Source organism: Acytostelium subglobosum (assembly GCF_000787575.1).
Source record: "Acytostelium subglobosum LB1 DNA, scaffold: scaffold29, whole genome shotgun sequence".
In the NCBI taxonomy this organism is placed as follows: domain Eukaryota; phylum Evosea; class Eumycetozoa; order Acytosteliales; family Acytosteliaceae; genus Acytostelium; species Acytostelium subglobosum.
In genome coordinates, this window is record NW_012236504.1 from 1 (window position 1) to 24754 (window position 24754).

The window sequence follows — 24754 nt, forward strand, 5'->3', positions numbered from 1 at the left end:
TCCTTTTTACAGATAGCACCAATTATTGACTATCCCCCCGATATCTTCAACAGATATTCGATTGTGGACACCAGTTCAATCAACATCTCTGAACATGTGGAGGGGTTCCCTCGAGAGGTGACCACCTGTCGAATGATTATCGACACCACCATTGTTAAGATAAGAAGACCCTCACCAGGACCAAACAATCAAGATCTCCAAAGGTCCTTCTACAGCGGTATGTTTCTGTTTGTTTTTAAAATAATGCAGCGCTATCAAGTTAACTCACCGACAACAACTAATGTGTCGTCAGGCAAACACAAATTTCATGGCATCAAGTTTGAAGTAGGAATCCGACTGGATGGCTACATCGTTTGGGTTGGCCCTCCTCAACCAGGAAGCAAGCATGATTTAACCATCTTTGACGATGGAGAGTTGGCCAATGAGTTACTGCCTGGTGAGAAGATTTTGGCCGACTCAGCCTACGTCTCAAAGAACCACCCATTCGTTACACCAATTAAGAAACAGAGGAATACCAGAACAGTCACCAAGTTCCTCACAGTTGAACAACGCATCTATAATTTCCAGATCTCAAGATTGCGTATCAAGATTGAACACTGCTTTCCAAAGGTCAAGGCTCTCACGATGTTTGGCTCCACCCTATGGATCACAGCGCCACCACCTCGATCTATACTTCCGCGCAGCATGTGCCCTCATTAACTTTCAAAGCTTTGGAGTATGTTGAGCGATTGGTATGTTACCAAAATGAATGTAAATAAATGTTTGTTCTAGTCTTCAAGTCAAGTACCAGTGATGAATGTTTGAATGTTTGATCAACAGAGGAATACGTGTATTCCCAAAAATCTATTGTCCAATTCAAAGTTTGTGTGGGTGTGACCCTCTCGAGAGTCTCGCAAATACTTCTCTACACATCCAAGTGCATCATTTGTGAGTTTGAGCTCCTTGGAAAATATCCGGCGATAAATAGATAATGACATGTGTAGATAAGTCTTTCTGCTAAGATAGCGATGTTGCAGCACTTGTTGAATGAGAGGGGTGAGGGGAATGATATGAGAGTCTGATGATCTCCTGTACATGAGCTGTTGGTTGAATTTTGTTGGAACATAGGTGGATGGGATATTGAGAATCATCAAAGAGACTGCGTTAGAGTAGTGTTGCTCATCGCTTTCAGTTTTGATAAACTCTGTGCAGTAGTATTCATCCTGATCATTGATTGCTAAAGTCCGCGACTGCTCATAGCTCTGTATCACCTGGGCAAACGAGAGGTCTTTGTTCTTGTTCCATATGCTCCACATATCATGTGTTTCAATTCTGGGTTATGGGTTAGTGTCCGGACCGAAATGGCGTTCGCATGATTTACATACGGGATGAAATTGGTCATCTGTTTGATCCTCTCAATGTCATCTGGTTGCAAGAGAGTAGAAAATGCCTTGTTCGTGTCAGTATTCATCCATGCATTGAAGTCTGCGTCGGAGAACCCATCAACGAACTAGAAGACGGGCCATTGGTTATCCTTTGCTATCTTCAGATAGTACTTGTTGTTGGAGGAGCCTGAGACGATCACAAGATGTTGGACCAAGGCTGGGTGGACAACGAGATATCCCTCTGGCATTGAGAAGGGAAAGGTTGCTCGATCTTGATCACTGAGCCCATTGTGCTGGTCGATGATAAAGTAGAGCGTGAACTTGTTGTCATTGCAATGATGGGCCACATCTGTCAAGAAAGCTGTGAATGATTGTTCGTTCTCTTCTGGGGGGTTGTGCATTAGGGTATCCTTGATGAACGGGTCGTTGGCCGTTTCAAACGAGACCTGAAGACATTCCAAGAAGAATTGATATCCATTGCCAAACTTTGCCCATCCTCGACAGTCAGGGATGTACAACACCCGATTGGTAGCAATCGATCGAAGGTACATGGCAATGTGATAAAGAGAATGTGACTTGCCAACTCCTTGAGGCCCTTGGACATAGACTCCTCTCGCTATCCCACGATTGTCCACGATGAATTTGGTCAAGCGAGTGGTGACATCTCGGTTGATGATGCGAACTAATGAGTCTTTGAAATTGAATCGCATTCGATCTGATGAGAGTGCGGATCCTGGGGCAATGATAGTACTGGATCATCAAATTTGATCTTCTTGACCTCCTCTCTCATTATCATCACCTCAGCATCTGAGAATTGTTTCCTCTTGGCTGGGTATTGGAGCAAGATTAAGTGTCAGTTGAATCAAACATTATTACATGGTACCATGTTTGTACTTACGAGCGCCGATATTACTCGCTGCAATATGTGATCGGACAACTCCGCGTGGGCCGACCCATGGTATGACCTCATCCCATTCGCTTTCATTCATGGTCTTCATGAACTCGATTGTGACACCATGCACCCCGATGGCTTCAACAGTCTTCTGCCTGAAATCAAGCATTATCTTGGACTCGTCGGACAGAATCCATTTATAGAGGTCATCAACTGAGTAGTGTCAGTATCAGATCAAGTGGGACATGAGTAATTACATACGAGTGGATGATGACTTTGTTGATGTTGTTGATGTTGTTGATGTTGTTTGAGTATTGTTTTCCATCTTGGTGTTGATACACCACATTGTTGGCGTTGTTGACTATTGTATATAATAGCGATGATAGATAATACGTGTTGGAATGATGTGATGATAAAAATACAGATAGTTAGGAAGTGAAGGTAATGATTGGGAGTGAATGAGTTGTGTGTCACTAGACCTCTACATGTAAAATTTACAAACTTCATGTTGGAGCATAGTTGGTTCCAACTTTCTTACCATGGGAAGTACTAAGTCATGTTATAATATTCCTGCTTTCTTTTTATCTTCTATTCTCCCATTCATTTAGAACAAATAATCACTTCATTCATTCAATCAATTATCTTATTCATTCAATTCAATTCACTGACTGATATCGTTTCAAACAATCTTTGGTGTTGAAGAGATGCTTGGCATTGTTCCGACTGGGTCTAGGTCTCATTGGAATGTGGAATGTCATTGATCGTTGGCCAGATGTAAATGCTCATTATTCTGGTAAGTCATTTTATTGATTGATTGATTAATTGACAAAGTCCCCCTCTCTATGCAACAAAACTTTTGATGATGGCGAATGTGTGAGTGAATGAGCAGTCCTCGATTCGAAAGACACAATGGCTGGTGGTCCATCATCCTGATCATAAAGGAATAAGCAGCAACAACATTAACATTGACAACTCATCACACATATTACACATCACACATCATTGACCAGATTGACACCCTTCACTCTTGCTATTCACTCATCCTCTCATTCATTCAATCATTCAATCATTCAATCATTCGAGAATATAATATTACTATCAAATAGACAGATTGAATAGACTTAAACAATCAAGGAAGGATACCCCTTGGTTGTAGCTACCCAACCAACCTCAGCATCAATGGCACCAAGTGACCCAACTTTAGATCATACAGACTTTGATATCTCTCATGTTGTGCTCTCATCATTCTACTTTATGATGCTGATATGCTCACTCGTGGCATTGATCAACACGAAGGCATACAGTATGTACTCTCTCTCTCTCTCTCTCTCTCTCCATCTTTGCAATCAACATATCTTTGCAGCAGGACAAGTACATTGACGACTGACACTCATTCATTCAATCATACATTATAGCATCTTTATATACATTACTATTCCACTTGCTGTTAATGTTGGGTGCAGCATGTAGAGCAGTACTATTCATCCTGTTCCCATTCGCGGCAGAAGGAGTCATTCATCTAAGTGTCAATGTAATCGACCTGGTGGCAACACTGCCAACATTCTTCTTCTTTACAGTATACTCTATAACAATGATAGTTGGGTATGTTCAATCAATCACTGGAATCATTCCATTCCATCCCATCCATAAACTAACCTTAACCCCACACATTCACATGATCATTAGTACACTTATCCAGCAGGAACATCTGCCAAGGACTGTGCAGATCGACATCAGGAAGGTTGTGCCTTACATACTCTTTGGCAATCTTGCCATGTACATAATAGTTGCGATTCTGTTCATTGTGGACTTCACTGTGGACGCACCGGCCCACATATCAAGCAGGCCAACCACTGTCACTGGCATAATCATCCAGCTCTTCACCTCATTCATCTATTTCAATGGATCACTATTCTTCTTCATAGTATTGTATGTGTATAATACTCAATCAATCAGTGATCGATCAGTGGATGTGGATGTGGATGTGGACGTGGACGTGGACATCGATCAATCACTCAATCATTCAATCACTCAATCACTAACTTTGTGATCATTTAGGTTCAAACATTATGTTAAACATTGGAGAGAGTTTAGAGCAGCCAATAGGACAAGCGAGTTTAGTACGGTGCGAAAGATGTTTGCACTGGTATTCCCATTCTCTTCAGTTAGTTTCATGATCAGAGCTACATTGGCCGCAGTGACGGCATTCGTTGTGATCAGATCATGGTACAAAGACCTTTTGTATTATACATTCCTAGAGGTGCTGCCTGTCTCCTTCCTCTTGCTGATAATGAGTCAACGTACAACCATTCGATTACTGCGGATCGCTTTCCTGGAACCTGAGCGACAACCAATCATGGCACATCTTCAACCACTTGTTTGATTCAATCATTCGCTCATTCATTCATTCAACTCCAACTAACTTATTATTCCATTAATTATTATTATTTTAATTATTATTAAAGACTCGCTTGATTGGATTCGAGCGCGTCATTGTCCTTCCCCGGAGATCCATCCACATTTGTCCATGATTGGTAATCACATCAAGGTTAAGGTTATAAAGATAATCAGGACATCGACTGATGTGGACTCTCGAGTCTTTGCAACAACTGATCACCACACGACATCATCCCGTTTGTGTGGGGTGTGTGAATGATCAAGAGTGCGCTCAATCATGAAAAAAGACCCTACCACGTGTGATTGGGGGGTTGTGTTGAATGATTATGAGTGTTAATACATGTTGATCAAAAAAAATCATATCTATTTTGATTCTTTCATTGCCTTCTCACTTTACTTTCTAATTATTATTATTATCAATTAATCTATCTATCAATTTATCAACCTATTCATAGGTATTCAAACAATCAATCAATCAAACAATCAAACAAACAACAGTTGATCAACTTCTCCAATTCTATTGAGTATAATACAACACAAGACAATACAACAATATGATGGCAGATCAGCCAGAGAATACAGTGTTCATTGGCAACATACCTCGTGAGGCCAACAATGCAGACATTGAGCGTTTGTGTGCACCACATATCGATATTGCCACGATCAAAAAGATTGGTATGTTGTCCATCCATCAATGATCATCATCATCATCATCGGGAATCATATACTTACTTTCTTTGGTATCTCCAAACACACGTGTAGTGATCAAGCTTGGCTTTGCATTTGTATTCATGCAAGGTGGTGAGCCTGAACGTCTGATCAAGGCACTCCACAAGACTGAGTACCGTCATCGAACTCTCACAGCAGAGTTGGCTAAAGGTGAAAAGTATGTCATTGTTATTGTCGGCTGTGCAGTGTGCAGTATTGCTAACTTAAATATATTAGCCGCAAGTTGTCAAACAGAGAGAAGAATGCTCGTCCTGGTCCAACAATATTCATTGCCAGCTACAATCAGGCCAACACAAGCAAAGACACTATCGAACGTCTTTGCAGGCCATTCGGTGACCTTGTTAGGGTATGTTGCCAAAAATGATAGTCCTGTCCTGTCATGTGTTCTGGCCTTTGTGTCGTCTCATTCGACTAACTCATTTACTCATTCACTCCAATCAATCAAACAAACCAGGTCGATATGAAGGGTAGTTATTGCTTTGCAGAGTATGCCAATGAACAGCAGGCCACAAGAGCATTAGAGGCACTTCATGGAAAAGAGGTAATTATAATCATTGCGATCCAGGACCATGACCAGGACTGCCATACCTTGTGTGATATACTAACGCCCCTCCCCAATCAATCCAATCAATCAATCAATCAACAAACCAACCAAACAATCAATCCAATCAACTCCATGTATATACAATAGGTTGGTGGAAACCAACTATGTGTAGAGTTCTTGGCCGGTGGCAACAGGTATGACCTCTCTCTCCACCTCTGTCGTCCATCACCATCAAATCGTCGTCATCGTCTTGCGTCATCGTAGTCTTCGTCATCATCATCCATATCATCGTCCATCGTTATCGTCCATCGTTGTCGTGTCCATTGTCCACCATCTCCAAACCCCTCGTCGCCATACTCTGTCCCACCATTACCATCTACCCTACCCTACCCTACCCTACCCTCACCCGACCTACCTGACCCTACATAACATACCCATCCTACATCTACTACTACGACGACCATAACACCCATCCCTACCTACCTACAAACTACCCTTGTGCCACAGTCCACGCTACTTACACCCTCCTCTAACTCTCGACACTCAATAACCACCCACTATCTAGAGCAAGGTTCGACGACAGAGAACGCGGAAGAGACAACAGGGATAGACGTGACAGAGATCGTCGAAGATCCAGCAGGAGCAGAAGCAGAAGCAGAGACAGAGATGGCAGAGATGGAAGAGATGGAAGAGATGGAAGAGATGGAAGAGATGGAAGAGATGGCAGAGGTGGCAGAAGTGGTGACCGCGGAGGTGATAGAGACAGACGAGACAAGGACAGAGGCGGTGACAGAGACAGAAGTGACAGGGACAGGAACGATAGAGATAGAGACAGAAACAGCAGAGGTGGTGATAGAGACAGAGGTGTGGACAGGGACTCCAAGGACAAGGGCAGACGCGACAGTCACAGAGACAACAGGGACAACAGAGACAAGAGAGACAAGAGGGACAGATCGCCACCCCCACGCGGTCGTTCATCGTCGCGCTCCCGCTCACCCAAGCCGACAAAGAGGTCGAGATCCGAGAGCCGATCGACATCTCCACGTCCAGGTGGCTTCTCTTCGTCGACAAAGAAGTCAAGGTCGCCCTCGCCAAAGTCCTCGCGTCAGCACAATGACATTGCCGACAGCCCAGTGCGTGACAGAAGCCGCGATCGCAAGAGAATCAGGGAGGACAACAACAATAATAACAACAATGGACACAAGGCCATCGATGAGAATGACGATGTCAACAGCCACACAACATCCACCTCCACCTCGAGTGTTGGAGGCAATGGAAGTGGAAGTGGAAGTGGCAACAGAAAGTACTCGTCGAGGGATGGCGCCAACGTCGACTTCTAAGTAAGTCGACAACTTGGTGTTTGATCCATCACGTCATCAACATTGTAAACTAGAGCCCCTCCTCCCCCTCCCATCCAGTAGCCACACTCGTGTCCTCCCGCCCTCCAAGCAAACTCCCCATCCAGTTTGCCACACTCAAACTCAACTCGCTCACTCACTCACTCACTCACTCATTAACTCACCCAATCAATCAAACACAAGTGTGTATATTGGAATAAATATCTATGTCCTAGCTATGTATTTATGGGATGAAGACCATGCCCCTGATTGGGAAGCACAGCGCGTTGGCCTCCTTGCAGCTATGTCCACCAAAGCTGCTCTTCAGGTTGCCCTTGGCGCTGTAGAACTGGACGACGTCGACAGAGGGACTGGAGCCCTCGGCCTTGGAGGCGTATGGCACCTCGACCACGATGCGACCTGTGCTTGGATCGATGGCCATCGAGCCGGGCAGGCCGCTCAGCTCGCCGGTTTGGGTCGTGTTGCCGACCAGGTCGATGGTCTGAACGATCTGCTTGGTCGAGGGGTCGAGCACGATGATGATGTCGTTGCCTGGTGCCGGGACACTGACGAGGATTGTATCGTCTGGTGTCACCTGGATGCCACTGTAGCCCAACTTGTTGTCAACTGGATCGATGGCCTCCTTTGTTCCATCGGGGTGGAACAAGAAGATGTTATCATTGTCCGTGACCCAAATCGTTCCTGTAGAGTCAGCGGCCACATCCCATACATTATTGAATGCAGGGTTTGTCAAGGTCTGGATGTAAGTACCAGTCTGTTTTGAGTTTGATCATTATGTTAGGATGTGATCAGATTGAGTGTGTGGTGGAACTATTCCACCCCACACTGATTGATTGAATGAATGATTGAATGGACATACCAAGTCATAGACAAATACACCTGGAATATGAGAGGTGTCACACTTGATGTTGGTGCTTGATACGTATACTCGTTTGTTTACTTGGTCGACGGTGAGTGCCTGCAGGTCACATCCAATGTGTCCCGAGTTTGTTGCCAAGTTTGCCCAGATACCCTTTACATTGCCCTTTTGCGAAGAGTAGAATATTCCCTGTTGAGGATCCATCAACAACAATATACTTGGGTTCAAAAATGCAATGTCATATGGTAGGCATCGTTTGGTTGTGTCCTATGATTGATTGAGTGAGTGAGTGGACCAAGTGAGAAGTCCATCCATGGTAGATGGATATACATACATTCTGCAAGAAGGTTGTGTAGTTCTGGACACTGACACCATCGGTAGTGAACTCGAGTATTTGGTTTGGGTTGACGCCCATTGGGTTGGTGAACAACATGTTGCCACTGGTGAATGTTGTGCCTAACATGTCGTCCTCCTCAACATTGATATTGACTGTTGTGTGATGCTGTCCACGCATGGCATCAGCAGTCTGAGCAATAACCACAATAGTCAACAACAAGCATGATATTATATATTTGTTTGTCTGGAACATTGTTGTCCTGTTTGGTATATGGGTGAGTGAGTATCTAGGTGAGGTGATTGTGAAGTGATGTGAGGTGAGAGGTGAGGTGAATGATTTGGTAGTAATGATATAAGAAGTAGTAGTAATATATTGGCTATCTAACTATCTATGAGTATAGTGATGAGACTAACTCTGATCAGAGTGTAGTTGATTACAGAGGTATGTATCGCAGCATAGAAGAGTCTTGATTGTTGTTGGTGATGATAAGGTAGAGGAGGTGTATGTGTTTGTTTGGTAAGATGATACTCAAACAATAATAATATTAATAATGAGCCGGATATTTCTAGACTCTGGGCTTGGGCTCGTGTCAGGTCAGGGTCAGATTTCAGGAGTGTGAGGAAGAGTGGGCTCATTCGGTCGGGGAGACTCTTCGCCTTTCTGACGAGCCCAAACCCACACACCACACTGAGATTTGCTCGGTTCGCGGCAAAAACAGAAGTGGTGGGGGTTTGTTTTTTTGGGGCTTCTGGACTTTGCTAGATCAAGACAATTATGTTCTTCCGAACTCGGTTCATGTGTACAATGAATCGTTGGTTGCAGTTGGGAACATCACAACAAACTATCTTTGTCTTGTACTCTTCATCATCATCATCATGCCATGATATCAAGTTATAATATATATATATATATATCTAATCTACATCTTCACTATTTGATACACCTAGCTATAACAAACAATAGTTAATAGTGTTGTTGAGATTCATAGAAACTTGAAATAAAGATAGGGTCACATTGATTGATTGAATAATTGATTGAATGATTGATTGATTGGACTCGTTTCCCTTTGAGTTCATCACCAAACAATTCAAATAACATTAATTATCTAATTAATTACCTTTTTTATTTCAAATAAAACTTAAAGCCATCAGGGTTATTTAATTAAATGAATTGTTGTGTTCACCTAGTGTTTTTGATGAATGGTTGAAGATGGATGGGGTTGGGGAATGAATGTGAATGAGATTGTGAGTGTGAGTTGGTGAATGAATGAGTCCATCAACATCAACCCTAATTGATTCAATTAATTCAAACACACTAGATAGAGAACAAGACAGAGAGATAGAGATAGAGAGATAGATTGTTGCGAAGAGAAAGACATTCAATTGTACAGATACAAAATTACACTACATAGGAAGAAGGAATGTCTGACGCAAAGTCATCTCCTTCTCTTGGTGAGAAGGTAAAGGTGAAGGACAGCAACAAGTTGTTCTCACTAAAGGTCAACGTTGTAAAGGCCAAGAACTTGTTGGGTTCCGATGGCTCTGTGGCCAGTCCCTACGTCAAAGTCGTCTGGGGCAACAAGAAGAAGGGCATCAAGACTAAGGTTGTCACCAAGTCATCCGAGCCCGAATGGAACCAACTATGTCAGTTCGACATCAAGAGGGAGAAGTACCCAGATGTATGTATCTATATATTCATTCAAACAATCCAGAGACAGGGGACGATGACTGACAACGACGACCCGACTACTACCGGATAATAGAAAAAACCAGATGTAGAACTTGAAGTCTATGAACATAACAAGTTCTCGGGAGACAAGTTGATTGGAGAGGCCAAGTACCCAGTGTTGGACAATGTTGTAATATTGGGCGATGCGACCAATGTATCATTGCCAGTGGTTCTCCACGCCGGCTCCAAGCACGAGTCCAAGACCGAGATCGTGTTCACCGTCACCCCAACAGACTTTGGCCAGGACAAGGCCGTCGTCGAGAAGCAACGACAGATTGAGGAGCAAAAGAAGATGGTGGAGGTCGAGAAGCAGTTTGCCAAATTGGTCGACCAGCTTGCCAACGACCCAAAGACAAAGGAGACGATGCTCAAGATGCCCTACCAGAGCAAGCAGCAGCTGATCCTGCAGCACAAGGACAAGCTGTCGCACGAGAAGACACCCGATCACTTTGCCATCAAGCTGCTGAAGGAGCTTGGACTGAGGGCCAAGAAATCGTCGACCACCGCCACATCCACCACTGCCAGCACCGACGGCATGTCGCTGTCCGATCTGAAAGAAATAAGTGTTGCACTTCGTTCGCGTGGTCACGACTGGATCCGTGAGTTCCATCGTCTAGAGGCAACATCCCGTTTGGTTGAGCTTCTCAACATTGTCAGACAACAACCAACGTATGTTCTCATGTGATCACAACTCAATGATCATCCTTACTCACCGACCTCACTCAATCAATCATCGACACAGACATACTGAAGACTCACTTCAGTTCCAGCTTGAGTGTCTGGCCTGTATAAAGAATTTGATGAACAACAAGCTCGGTATCTCCTACATTCTGAGCATCAGAGACACACCAAAGATCATTGGTGCATGCATTGGTTCGACAAACGTATGTTGGTCGTCATGGCCATCACTCACCCACTCATTCAATCAACTAACTCAACTCAATCAATCAATCACAATCCAGGACAAAATCAATGAACTTGCAATTGGTCTGCTGAACGTAGTCAACTTCCATTCGTTCAAGAATGGAATCAATATTGGCCATAAGATCATCATTGAGGTGATGAACAATAATAAGGTGGTCAAGAATGAGAGAAGAAGATTCTTGTCGTTGGTCGATGCACTCCGTGCTCGTCCAGCCTTCAAGGAGACACGTGACACCCTGCGCACAAAGTCCATCTACCTGTCGCTGATCAACACTATCGTCAACGCACCACCCGAGATCGACCTGCGTCTGAGTCTGCGTCAGGAGTTCTACTGGCTGGGCCTCAAGGAGCTGATCGAGCAGCTGAGCAAGTACGAGTACGACGATTCGCCCGAGCTGGACACACAGATCACTGTGTTCCAGGAGGAAGAGTCCAAGGATAACAAGGAGATGGCCGACAGGTTCAGCGAGTTCCCCGGCCTGAACCTTTCCAACACTGACGACATTGTCAAGGCTCTGCTCGACAAGATCAAGATGACCGGTCTGATCGACACGTACAGGGAGATCGTCAAGGATCTGTTGGTGATGCCCGCCAACGAGGAGGCCGGTCTCAGGACCTGGCTGTTGGCCTCGAGACTGGTCAAGCAGGTGTCACTCGATAAGAACATCGGCCTTGAGGAGGACTACGTCATCCCCTTGGAGAACCTGTTGCTCACATGCGAGCAAGAGGCCAAGGAGTTGCCACTCAAGTCCAAGATCGAGGAGCTGTCCAAGGGCTCGCAGGACCTCAACAAGAAGATGGCTGCACAGGAGCTCGAGCTCAAGGAGAAGCTGGACCAGGTGAAGAAGTTCGAGGAGAACTCTTCCAAGAACATGGAGGACATCAACTCCAAGCTCAAGTCCAAGGATGATGAGATCAAGGCGTTGCTCGAGCAGATCGAGAAGCTCAAGCTCTCTGGTCCACCAGCTGGCAGCGGAGGCGGCAGAGCCGTCCAAGAGGATGCACCAATGTCTGGTGGACCTCCTCCCCCACCTCCACCCCCTCCCCCTGGCGGTGGTCCTCCACCTCCTCCACCTCCCCCTGGCGGCGGCCCTCCACCTCCTCCACCACCTCCCCCTCCTGGTGGCGGTCCTCCACCCCCTCCACCTCCCCCTGGTGGCGGCCCTCCCCCACCTCCGCCTCCCCCTGGCGGCGGTCCTCCACCCCCTCCAGGTGGCCCTCCACCTCCTCCAGGTATGGGTGGTCCACCAGGCCCACCACCACCCTTTGGCAAGAAGGCTGCTGCTCCACCAAGAAAGCAGATTCCATTGCCAGGTCCCAAGATGAAGGGTCTGCAGTGGACCTCGCTCAACGACAAGAAGATCGCCGGTACTGTGTTCTCCAAGTTCACCATCGACTCGTCCAAGGACATCAACCTCGACTACAAGGAGATCGAGGACGTGTTCCAGGCCAAGGTCATCGAGAAGAAGGAGGCTGTGGCCAAGAAGTCAGGCCCAGTCCAGATCATCGATGGAAAGACCAGTCAGAATCTCGCTATCTTCTTGTCCCAGTTCAAGGGCAAGTCATACGACGAGATCTGCGCAGGCATCACACGTGGCGACGAGCTCATGTTCCAGAGCAACCACATCGATGCGCTGATCACCTTCCTGCCATCAGAGGACGACATCAACAACATTAACGAGTTCCTCAAGGAGGACGGCAACGACATGTCCAAGTTGGGACCAGCTGAGCAGTTCAGCATGAAGATCAATGCCGTGCCAGCCGTCAAGACCCGTCTGCAAGCCATGAAGTTCCGCTTTGGCTACGGCCCCAAGAAGTCGGACATCAAGCTGGACATTGCCAACTTTAGGACCGGTGTCAAGGAGCTGACCGACAGCGATAAGATCCCCAAGATCCTCGAGGTCATCCTCATCCTTGGTAACTTTATCAACGGAGGCACACCAAGAGGTAACGCCTACGGATTCAAGTTGAACACCATCACCAAGCTGGCCGACACCAAGTCCACAGACAACAAGCAGTCGCTGGTCAACTACCTGGCGCGTGTCCTTGCCAAGGACTTCCCCGCCCTCGTCAACTTTGCCTCGGAGCTCACTCACGTTGAGGCCGCCTCCAAGATCTCTGTGCCAAACATGTTGTCCGAGATTGCCTCGCTGCGCAAGGACTTCTTGCAGGTGCAAAAGACCATCGAGACGTTGACACCAGCCGACGACAAGGACACCTTCAAGGCCACCTTTGACTCATTCATCAAGGCTGCTCAGGAGGACATTGACCAGATCACTGAGAACTCGCAGCTGCTCGAGACTGAGTTCAAGAACTTGGCCACATCATTTGGTGAGGACGCCAAGATTGACCCATCCGAGTTCCTGTCGATGTTTGTCAAGTTCCTCGAGTCGTACGACAAGTCCACCAAGGAGAACGAGCAGCTCGCCGCACAGGCCGAGAAGATCGCCAAGAGAGAGGCTGCCAAGAAGCTCAAGGAGGAGGAGGATGCCAAGAAGAAGCAGTTGGCCGAGGAGCGCAAGCAGAAGGGTGCTACCGAGGAGGAGGCCATGCCAGAGGCCGTCGTAGATGATCTGCTCAATGCAATTGCCAGTGGTGATGCCTTCAAGAACAGAAGGAGAGCTGGCAGAGGTGCCAGAGCCGCCCAAGTCGACCTGGACGACATCCAGATCGAGGTCAACTAACCCCCATCGATCGTCATGTTGTTATTACCATCCCAAGCGGCGGCAGTAGCCGTGGCCACGTGTATGAATTAAACATAATATATATTACATCACATTGATCAAGTGTTATTGTTGTTGTTGTTTATTAGTCTAGACTAATAACTTACTTCTGGTAATAGACAAAGGTATTGCCAGACTTGACAATGGCCTGTGCTGGCCAACGTCTGGTGTTCTCGGGCGCAGCAATCATCTCATCCCAGACAACCTTCTTGTTGGCACCCTTCATGAAGAAGAGCTTGGCGGATGATTCCTTGAGGTTGTTGATGTTGGTCGTGATCCTGTCGAATACAGCGAATCTTGTTGTGGTCGTGTGATAGACAATGTCAGAGGGTGCGGCTGGCTGGTCGTCGGTGGTTGGGAAGATCGAGGCGATGTGACCATCCTCTCCCATGCCCAGTGTGACGAGGTCGGCATGGCCAGATCCACGTGCGAATATAGTCTGCAGTGCTTGTCCATAACCCTTGATGCATTGATCCAGTGGCAGTGATGTATCGGGGCATATAAAGTGGTCGGCAATGAGTGCACGCATGGCCTCGGTATTAAAGATTGTGTTGGCAACCAGATGATAGAGCGAGTCTGCCGATGTCTTCTCAATATAACGTTCGTCGACACAGAAGAAGTAGACATTCTTCCAGTCGATCTCTGATGCGGCTGGTACCGTAGTCAACTGAGCATAGATCGGCTTTGGTGACGTGCCTCCACTCAAACCAATGATTGCAATACCTCTCTCTGTCAAAGCATTCTTGATCACTGAATGCACATACTGAACCGAAGAAGAGACGAACTTTGTCTCTTCATCAAACTCTACCAATGTATAATTCATTCTTACTTTCTATGTTATATATATATATATGTATGAATGTATGAGAGTGAAGTGATGCAGATAATGAAAGTGTGTTGGTGTTGTGTTGAGTATTGTTCGAAGTTGAGGTTGGAGTTGATGTTCACTTTGAAAGATGGATGTGGGTTGTTCCTGACTTCGAGACTTCGGGAAAACACCTTCTTTGGAACGTCTCTCTCTCTTTCATTCTGAATGTGATTATGACCTTACATTAATTATTACTCAAATGTAGATACAACATTTGATCAAATGTGGATATATATAGAATTCTCAATCGTATTATTATGTCTACGTCGTCTTATTAGATTATGTTGGATCAGTCAATAAAGAAGATCATGATAATAATAGATGACCAGGTCAATCACACAATCGTCTGTGTGATGACCACTTTTGTCCGGATAATAAGAGCAACAATGACCAATCATGATACAAAGAGGGAATGCTCCTCATTCAAGATGAGATATCTCATCTGAAATTAAAATTGAAAATAAATACAATTAATACTTATTTCTTGGATGTGAGTTGATTTGAAACAAGCTCACCAACTCAGCAAAATGAGGGAACAAAGACCACGCACAGGGTTTGTGACTCTTGGCTTCAACATCATTAATTTCATTTGATTAATATCAGACAGAGATATAATATACAGATACACGTCACATTCACACACATATATATAATATAATAATGGAAACTACACCAAGCACTATTACATTGGAAGCTTCTGATAGCGTAAAGTTCCAGGTGGACAAGCAGGTTGCCAACATGTTTGTTGCCATTAAGAATATGTTGGAGGACATTGGTGATGAGACCAACGCCATCCCACTGCCAAACGTCACCAGCGAGAACTTGAAGCTGATCATCGAGTGGTGCGAGTACCATCTGAAGAACCCAAACCCCGAGCCAATGAAGGACAAGAAGGAGATCTACGACTGCCAGTACGACAAGGACTTTGCCACCAAGCTGGAGCACGTCACCCTCTTTGAGCTGATCCTCGCCGCCAACTACCTCGACATCAAGGGCCTGCTGGACGTCACCTGCAAGACCGTCGCCAACCACATCCGCTCCAAGACACCAGACGAGATTAAGGCTTTCTACGGCCTCACCCAAGACTTCACCCCAGAGGAGGAGCAGATGCTCAGAGACGAGAATGAGTGGTGCGAGACCAGAGACTACTAAACACAAGCTCTGTCAGCTTGATTGATTACTTGTCATACATACAATATCATACATTCACTCAATCTTCACTCATTCTTTCATTTAGTCAGTTACACATCAATAATGATCATGTACTGTTCTTTAAAAGGCTTGACTAGAGTAGTCAAGCCTCAATAAACCCCTGTCTTTATTATATATATATACATGCTATTGATGCTTGTTTGTTTGATTGATCGATCAATCAATATATGTGTATAATGTTATAGAAGAATCTAAACAATGATGACATAGTGTTCGTTTGTTAGTAACCTATCCCATGATTGATTGATTGATCGATCGAGAGGGAGGAGATACATACGTCCAGAACAAGACGAATGTCATTAGACCAGAACTTAGACTGTCATACCACATTGTCTTTGGTGTGATGAAGTAATGTTGAAGGTTCTTCTCTTTCAGGTTGTATAGTGAGCAGAACATTAGATGAACCAATACATAGAAGATGAAGCCATAGACGCCACTGAATCCAAACACTCCTGCAACACAACCTCCTGCTGTTGCAATCAATATCTGACTGATGTATTATTCCAACAACATGATCGATCATGCAATGATGAGAGCGTGTGAGTATGATGTATGATGTTACTGATTGATCTTCATTCAATCAATCAGATGGAGCATGCTTACCAGAAGTGTTGTGACTTTTGATTCATTGCAAGCATCTCGCTATCTATATGATCTGGTATTGACTGAGCATTGGCAGCCTGTTGCTGCTGCTGCATTGCCTCTGCTGCAGGGTTGATCATTGTTCCTTGTGTTGTAGTTGTTGAAGTTGTTTGAATGATTGAATGTGTCAAAGTGTGAAGAATGAGGCAATTTGAAACAAAGTCGAGTGAGTCAGTGAAGAGCAACCAATAATTTAAAGTTATTTCTTTAATGGATGATACATTGATCCAAACCTCAGTAATAAATATCCATTTAATGATTCATTAAACAATCAATCTGATCCATCCTTGGAAATAATAATAACCTTTGAATGGAAGTTTAAACTGGTGCTAGATTGGATAAGAATTCCATTCCAATTCTATTATAGGTTTGATTAAGAAATAAAGGATGATTAGAATTAGTGGACAGTTATATTAATATATATTATACTTATTGTTTCTTTTTATTACTTGTACAATGTTATTAAACTGAGTAACGGTCAGAAACAACGATTCAAATTTGAAAAAAAAAAGAAAAATTGTTGATCATTGACTCTCATTGGCAACTTCATTCACACAACAACAACAACATACTTACTTTGAGTTGAATAGAACAATACAAGCTTCATTCAATCCTATCATTCATTGGTCTTCAATATATTGACGACGACGATAGACAACCCAATACCATCAATACGTTCAAACATACTTCATACTACTCCTCACTTCACAGCACTACAGTAACGACAGTAGGTATGTAGCTTTGCCCAAACAACAATCTCATGAATGAATGAATGAATGAATAAATGAATACTAACAAACATGTAAATATATACAGACTATAGGACAGACATAACATGACATTGTGCTAGCAGGTAGTCCAAAGAGATCCTCAACAACATAAGCACCAACACACTCTCTCTCCCTATCTCTATCCACCTACCTACCAACCTTTCATTCAATATACTTCCACTTCCACCTCCCCCACAGCCAGCCAGCGATAAACTATGGTAACGACAAAGAAGACAACCAGGAAGGAGGTGGTGCCGACTGAGCAACAGGCAGCGACGGCGGCAATTGACACGGATGGCGACCCTTCGCCCTCACTGCCTTCGATGCCCACGCTGCCGCGCACCAGCAAGCGCGCCTCCACCACAAAGAAGAGAAAGTACGTTTCCAAGTCGGCTGCCGCCGCCTCGGCACCCTCTGCGCAGACGCAACAAAAGCTGGACGAGATGTCGACCGAGCTCGACGAGCTGGTCGTGCGACGCCAATCTATGATCTACGAGCTCATGTTCCTGGAGCGCGACGAATCATCCAGTAGCAATCTTCTCGACTTTGACGTCAACAATCCAATGTTTGACGTCAGCAACTTTCAAGCCTACTGCCAAGAGAACCAATGGCCGATCAATCACAAGGTACTGGACATTCAACAACAACATCAACTACTACAACAGAGTGCTGCGGCTGTAGCATCGGCAACATCAACAACACAGACACAATCATCGACTCAACCACGACCGAGAGGACGTCCCAGATCGACGCCCGAGACGACACCAACCAAGTCCAATAACGCGGCTGTTTCATCATCGGCCGACACATCAGTCTCCGTGATGGACACGGACATCGTTGTGCCACAGCAGCCCATCAAGAAGTCGCGACTCGACGCAACTACAACGACGACAACAACAACAACAACAGCCGCAGCGACGTCAGCGGCGACCGATCTCTCTGCCACGGTGGCAGCAGGTTCATCGTTGAGTCTTCAGCAAGACTCAATGCAAATAGACAGCAACAACAACAACAATGATGTTGGCCAACAAGCGGTCAGCAACAGCATGGCTCAACCAGCCTCGAAATATACACAACCTCCATCAGTGCTCGCCATTATACCGCCAATGACACATGAGACGATTGCCAGAGCGGCGGAGGACGCTCAGACACTGCGCAGGATACACGAACTCCAGAGGGAGGGCACTTGGAGGAACAAGCAGCTGCAGAAGCTGCCAGAGCCCCCTCGCCCCAAGGTGCACTGGGACTATCTCCTCGAGGAGATGGCCGGTGTGGCCGAGGACTTTGCGCGCAGCCGACGACTCAAGACGCGTATAACCAAGGCGCTCGTCAAAGACGTGACTAAGTATCATCAGGGCGTGCAGAGCGCTCAGGACCGCGTGGAGCGCGAGGAAGAACTGAGGCGGCGCAGGGTGTCTGCCGGCATCGCACGCGAGATCAAGCGATTCTGGCAGCAGATCGGCAAGCTGGCCGAGTACAAGGAGCGGCTGGTCTACGAGTCGTCGCAGAAGCAGGTACGCGAGAAACAGTTGGACGATATTGTAAATAAGACCGAGCAGTACTCCAGTCTGATGGCCGAGGGCTTGCGCGAGCGCTCCAAGCTGCAGACCAAGGAGGTGGCCCGCACCCACTACACGTTGAAGGACATCCTCGAGGACCCCAGCAAGCTGGATCGCATTGCCAACCAGGACGACGACTCCGACACTGAATATGTCCCACCATCCGATCACGACGACGATGAGATGGACGACGACGAATCAGACATCAACGAGTCCGAGGAAGACTTGTCCAGCGAGGACCTGGACCAACTGACAAAGGAGAGCGAGATGCCATTGGATGAGTTGCTGGCGGCGACCGTGCCAGAGGGCGAGGGCGATGACGATGCGAGCGACGACGAGCAGATTGTCACCTCTTCAAAGAACAGAGTGATGCAGCCGACTGGCTTCACGCTCAAGACCACCAAGGTCAAGACTAAGGTGCCCTACCTTATCAAGTGCCACCTGCGAGAGTACCAACACATTGGCCTCGATTGGCTATCCAGCCTCTACGAGAAGAACCTGAACGGTGTGCTGGCGGACGAGATGGGTCTGGGCAAGACCGTGCAGACCATCTCGCTGCTGGCCTACCTGGCACTGGAGAAGCAAATCTGGGGCCCTCATCTGATCGTGGTGCCATCAAGTGTGCTGTTCAACTGGGACATGGAGTTCAAGCGCTGGTGCCCCGCATTCAAGATCCTCACATATCACGGCTCGCAGAAGGAGCGCAAGCATCTGCGACGCGGCTGGCTCAAAGCCAATACGTTCCACGTGTGCATCACATCGTACTCGACCATCATCACCGACCAGCTCATGTTCCGCCGTCGCAAGTGGGTCTACATGGTGCTGGACGAGGCGCACTCGATCAAGAACTTCAAGTCACAACGCTGGCAGACGCTGCTCAACTTCAACGCCGAGCGTCGTCTGCTGCTCACTGGAACTCCCCTGCAGAATAACCTCATGGAGCTGTGGTCTCTGATGCATTTCCTTATGCCCGACATCTTTGCATCGCATCGCGAGTTCTCAGACTGGTTCGCCAACCCTATGACGGGTGCCATTGAGAGCGGCTCAGGCATCAACGAGGAGCTGGTGCACCGTCTGCACTCTGTTCTGCGGCCATTCCTGCTGCGTCGTCTAAAGAAGGACGTTGAGAAGCAGCTGCCGCAAAAGCACACCCACATCGTGCCCTGCCACCTCAGCCGCCGCCAGCGTTACCTCTACGAGGAGTTCATCAACGCCCAAGCAACACAGTCCACACTGACCAGCGGCAACTACTTCTCGATCGTCAACATCCTGATGCAACTGCGCAAGGTCTGCAACCATCCCGACCTGTTTGAGCCGCGTCCCATCGTCTCGCCCTTTGACTCGGATCAGATCGTCTACGAGACCACGTCGTTGGTGAGCGACGCACTGGACAGCAGCCCCGCCCGACTAATCAATCTCGACCTGCTCAACCTGCGACTGCTCGACTACGAGACACAGCTCTGTCTGATGGATACCAACACAATCATCGAGTTGACGCCATCGGACAACAGAGTGCGCGAGATGCCACACTCTCTCTCGATCAAGTTGCCTCTTGGCTCATCATTCCAGGGACTCCCCACTTCGTCCCAGTCCTCATCCGGTCCTCAATCATGCCTGGATATCTTTATTGCAGCACGTCAAGAGCATTCGAATGCGCGACAAAAGGAGTCATTGGATCGCGTGCTCCTGCTGCGCCGTCGTTCATTCAACAAGCCAGTCTATGGACGCGATCTTGTGAGCACAGTTTCGATCAGCCACCCTATCAGGGACATTCACCAGCTGGCCGACGACCCGCGACACTACCTCGACTACTCCAACACGATCCTCTCAATGATCTTGACGCCCACCCAGCGCGAGCTGGTCATGCGTCCGACCATCGAGCATTTCGTCTCGCTGATCCCCAAGACTCGAGCACCACCCATCCGTCTGGTGGTTGCCCACCCCAACCCATCAAAGATGCTGGCGCAGGCACGCTTCGAAGCGCGCGTCCTCTCCACAATGGTCGACGCTGTGGACCCCCTTCGCGAGTCCTTCAAACGCCAGTCGCTCTACTTCCCCGACAAGCGACTGATCCAGTACGACTGCGGCAAGATGCAAGTGTTGGCCGAGCTGCTGCACAAGCTGCGTGCCAAAGGCCATCGCGCGCTCATCTTCACACAGTGGACCAAGATGCTGGACGTGTTCGAGTCGTTCCTCAACCTGCACGCCTTCACCTATCTTCGCCTTGACGGCGCGACCAAGGTCGAGAAGCGTCAGCTGCTGACCGAGCGCTTCAACCGCGACAACAAGATCTTCCTGATGATCCTTTCGACAAGGAGTGGCGGCCTCGGCCTCAACCTGACCGGTGCCGACACGGTCATCTTCTACGACACTGACTGGAACCCTTCGATGGACGCGCAGGCACAGGACCGTTGCCATCGCATTGGACAGACACGCGAGGTTAACATCTATCGACTGGTCACCCAGCACACGATCGAGGAGAACATCCTGCGCAAGTCCAATCAGAAGCGACAGCTGGACGACGTGGTCATCCAAGGTGGCGAGTTCACCACCGACTTTTTCAAGAACCTCAACCTGAACGAGGTGCTCGGACTGAACAGCGCGTCCGCTGCCGCATCAGTGATCACCGCACCCACACTCAAGCTCACTCAACAGGAGTGGGAGAACGCAACGGAGAAGGTTGAGGACGACACCGACGTCTCTGCGCTCAAGAATGCACAGAAGGAGCAAGCATCCGAGTTCCAAGAGTTTGACGAAGAGTCTGCAGGCACGACGCCACCATTCATCTCACAACAAGGCAATCCAAGCATTGAAGAGGAGCTCAAGATGCAGCAGGACCTTGTCGAGGACTATCTCAACCCAATTCAAAAGTAAGTTTGATGCATCGATCGATCAATCAATGGAACTATTCCACTAACCAAATCATTCATATTTATAGGTTGGCGCTGAGATATCTCGAGAACTTGGCAGACTATGTCACTGTTACAGGTGAACCACAAGCTGAAGAAGAAGATGATGATGTGGAGATGAAGGAAGAGGACGATGACGAGCAGGTGCCACCAGAGAAGATGGATGATGAGGTAGATGACGACGACGATGACGATGATGACGACGATGACGACGACGAAGAGACAAACGATCTATTACAGAATGGGAGTGGTAGTGCAATGACAGGCAACAACAATGGCACAGCATCATCAGCACCACACACCAATGGGGACCCCAATAGCCACCCTCCCGTTGGGAGGCTCACAATGATCGATCGTATGAGGTCAAACTCAACAGAGAAAGACGATGTACAACCAGAACAAGAAGCTGAAAAGGACATCCTTTTTTTTGAGGTATGATTGGTCGATTGATCAAAGGATGGATAACTTGGATGTTTGACACTCACACAACCAATCAATCAATCAATCAAACTAATCCAGTTGAGTGGAGTAAGTAGTGAAGAGTTTCATTCCTCTCTGTTACTATTTGGTGAGCTGTTGCAAACGGTTCCTGAGCCCGACCAGGAACAATGGTACTTGGCACCGATGCAAGAGCCAATTCCCGAGATCCTCTTTGAGCAGGTGCTCAAGGATCAAGACGAATACTACCACCAGCATTACCACTATTTATATCCACCATCACCTCCGACCATATCATTCGACTCGTTGGTCAAGCCCAGCCACACGAAGCTCATGAGAGGAAACATTATCAAGCAGACGGCGCAGCAGTACATCTACTCCAAGCACGTCACCAAGGAGAAGGAGAAAGAGAAGCGACTGCTGATCAAGCAGAAGAAGGAGAAGGACAAGCGCGAGAAGATGCGTCTGGAGGAGGAGCGCAAGGCCAGGGAGAAGAAGGAGCAGAGGAAGCAGCAGCGCGACAAGTCTGCCAGTCCCCAGCTCAAGGACTCGTCGTCCAAGCGCAAGAGGACCGGTGAGTCGGCCTCACACCCCAAGAAGGCCTTGAAGCCGGACGACATTATCGTCACATCTGGCAGCCACACCGACGACCTGGATGAGCTTGCCGAGAATGTCGAAATGATGATCCACAACAACCGAGACGATGGAAGCGCAGACGACTCAAACAATGCCGAGAGCGCGAGTGGTGGCAGCAACACCAAAAAGCACCGCCCGCCCTCCAAGCAGGGTGGACTCTTTGCTCCACGTACTGGCACCACGAGGAAGAAGACAACGAGCGAGCCATCAAGCGACGAAGGCGGCTACCCCCTGGGCGCATCGGCACAGAATCCCAATATGATGGCCCCACCACAGCCCGAGCTGATCTTGGGGCCCCCATGGTATCCTCAGGAAGATGCGATCATCCTCGATGCTGTCAGATCCTATGGACAGAACTGGGACCTGGTCTCCTATCTCTTGGAGCAATCGGTGTTTGAGCATGTTGTGCGTTACAAACGCTCACGTGTCCAGTGTGCCGAGCGATACAAGGCACTGTTCCCCAAGGAGACTGGCGCGTCTGGTGGCGAGAAAAAGCCCTCAGAGTCCTCGTCCACACACGAAGGCCCCTTCCCCTATTCACTGTTGGACATGATCAGGAAGTCTATCTCATCAAACAAGCTGATTTGTCGACAGGGCACAGTATCGCAGATCGAGAACAAGGCGATACACGTCTCACATCAGACAACATTGACGATGGCAACCCCGAGGACAGCCAGCGAGATTGCACTTGGAACAACGTCGAGGATCATCAAGGAGCGAATTGCCGCGAAGCAACAGGCTCAGTTGGCCGCCAGCCAACTCCAGCGACCAAACATACCCCAGCCAAATCAACTCCAACCCCAACAGAATGTGCAACAACAACAACAGCCACATCTCCAGCAACAGATGCCACAACAGCTACAACAACCAATGGCACAGATGCCTCCGCAGCAGCAGATACCTCAACAACCCCAGCAAGTCCCACAACCTCAACCGATCCAAACGATAGGAGCTCAACACATGAGCATGATCCCGCAGCAGGCACATGGCGTCCCAATTCAAGTGCCACCAAACATGCAGATAGGCATGGCGCCTCAGATGATCCAGCACATCAACCCACCTCAAATGGCCATTCCCATTCCTCAGGTCATGCCAGGTCAGCCTAGGATGGTTGGTGTTCCGATGGGTGTCGTTGGTCAAAAGACCATGATGACATCCAGCGGCAACGTTCCAATTCAAGTGCAGGCCTATGCCAATCAGATGATCGCCAGTCCACAGACGACCATGTATGTTCCCCAGCAACAGCAGCAACCTCAACAACCTTTGATTGCCAAGCCTGCAGCCCCGCCCAACATCAACATCAATGTGTCATCCAACTCTATGACACCATCGATTCAACCGCAGCAACCTGCGCAAGTGTACACCACTCCGATACAAGCACCCGCTGAAACACCAGCACCTCCTCCCAAGCCAACGTCAAAGCGATCCAAGAAGGATCCGGCCGCGCCTAAGGCTCGACGATCCAAGTCAGCTGCTACTGTGGCACCGCCAGTCGTCCCAGCAAACACTGGGAATAGCATGGTCAACCAACCATCAATCCAGGCTCAAATCCAGTCACAGATATTGCAACAGCAGCAACTGCAGCAGCAACAGCATCCACCGCCAATGTAAAGAATTTATAAATTAATAGTATAGTATTCCAGATTATGTCGTTTATTGTGTATTTGTCGTGTCGTAATTATTACTGGATGATCGATCGAATGTCATTCATTCATTCCAGTCACGTGTACAATCCTTCTGAAAAAGATGTGGTGCTGGTAATGAGCAATTTCGATTCAATTTCATTCAAATCTTCAATAACGACTACAACAACAAACAAACAAATAATAATAACCATGTGTAAGAGAGTTACTTGTCAGAGCTGT

At 47.5% G+C, this 24754-nt stretch overlaps 9 protein-coding genes across 9 annotated transcripts; 5 read left to right on the plus strand and 4 right to left on the minus strand.

The window, feature by feature from the left end:
* Positions 1 to 2046: 2046 nt before the first annotated feature.
* SAMD00019534_107680 (hypothetical protein) lies at positions 2047 to 2425 on the minus strand (the record flags this gene model as incomplete). Its single annotated transcript, XM_012893797.1, has 2 exons — positions 2047 to 2192; positions 2263 to 2425. 2 exons carry the CDS (start codon positions 2423 to 2425, stop codon positions 2047 to 2049), a joined length of 309 nt encoding a protein of 102 aa, XP_012749251.1.
* Positions 2426 to 3435: 1010 nt separating this feature from the next.
* SAMD00019534_107690 (hypothetical protein) lies at positions 3436 to 4639 on the plus strand (the record flags this gene model as incomplete). Its single annotated transcript, XM_012893798.1, has 4 exons — positions 3436 to 3559; positions 3672 to 3858; positions 3943 to 4185; positions 4315 to 4639. 4 exons carry the CDS (start codon positions 3436 to 3438, stop codon positions 4637 to 4639), a joined length of 879 nt encoding a protein of 292 aa, XP_012749252.1.
* A 568-nt stretch (positions 4640 to 5207) lies between these two features.
* Positions 5208 to 7263, plus strand: SAMD00019534_107700 (hypothetical protein; the record flags this gene model as incomplete). The annotated part of the gene is made up of 6 exons (XM_012893799.1): positions 5208 to 5328; positions 5416 to 5539; positions 5599 to 5728; positions 5837 to 5923; positions 6074 to 6120; positions 6492 to 7263. Coding segments are annotated over 6 exons (1281 nt in total), but the record flags the coding sequence as incomplete, so codon positions are not given.
* Positions 7264 to 7507: 244 nt separating this feature from the next.
* Positions 7508 to 8732, minus strand: SAMD00019534_107710 (hypothetical protein; the record flags this gene model as incomplete). The annotated part of the gene is made up of 3 exons (XM_012893800.1): positions 7508 to 8038; positions 8144 to 8410; positions 8478 to 8732. 3 exons carry the CDS (start codon positions 8730 to 8732, stop codon positions 7508 to 7510), a joined length of 1053 nt encoding a protein of 350 aa, XP_012749254.1.
* Positions 8733 to 9900: 1168 nt separating this feature from the next.
* SAMD00019534_107720 (hypothetical protein) lies at positions 9901 to 13816 on the plus strand (the record flags this gene model as incomplete). The annotated part of the gene is made up of 4 exons (XM_012893801.1): positions 9901 to 10158; positions 10243 to 10877; positions 10951 to 11092; positions 11171 to 13816. The coding sequence occupies 4 exons, from the start codon at positions 9901 to 9903 to the stop codon at positions 13814 to 13816; spliced, it is 3681 nt and encodes a 1226-aa protein (XP_012749255.1).
* Positions 13817 to 13958: 142 nt separating this feature from the next.
* On the minus strand, positions 13959 to 14678 carry SAMD00019534_107730 (hypothetical protein; the record flags this gene model as incomplete). The annotated part of the gene is made up of 1 exon (XM_012893802.1): positions 13959 to 14678. The coding sequence occupies one exon, from the start codon at positions 14676 to 14678 to the stop codon at positions 13959 to 13961; it is 720 nt and encodes a 239-aa protein (XP_012749256.1).
* Positions 14679 to 15383: 705 nt separating this feature from the next.
* On the plus strand, positions 15384 to 15875 carry SAMD00019534_107740 (hypothetical protein; the record flags this gene model as incomplete). The annotated part of the gene is made up of 1 exon (XM_012893803.1): positions 15384 to 15875. One exon carries the CDS (start codon positions 15384 to 15386, stop codon positions 15873 to 15875), a length of 492 nt encoding a protein of 163 aa, XP_012749257.1.
* Positions 15876 to 16095: 220 nt separating this feature from the next.
* SAMD00019534_107750 (hypothetical protein) lies at positions 16096 to 16711 on the minus strand (the record flags this gene model as incomplete). Its single annotated transcript, XM_012893804.1, has 3 exons — positions 16096 to 16126; positions 16213 to 16425; positions 16539 to 16711. Coding segments are annotated over 3 exons (417 nt in total), but the record flags the coding sequence as incomplete, so codon positions are not given.
* An 851-nt stretch (positions 16712 to 17562) lies between these two features.
* Positions 17563 to 24500, plus strand: SAMD00019534_107760 (hypothetical protein; the record flags this gene model as incomplete). The annotated part of the gene is made up of 3 exons (XM_012893805.1): positions 17563 to 21776; positions 21845 to 22247; positions 22335 to 24500. 3 exons carry the CDS (start codon positions 17563 to 17565, stop codon positions 24498 to 24500), a joined length of 6783 nt encoding a protein of 2260 aa, XP_012749259.1.
* Positions 24501 to 24754: the final 254 nt, after the last annotated feature.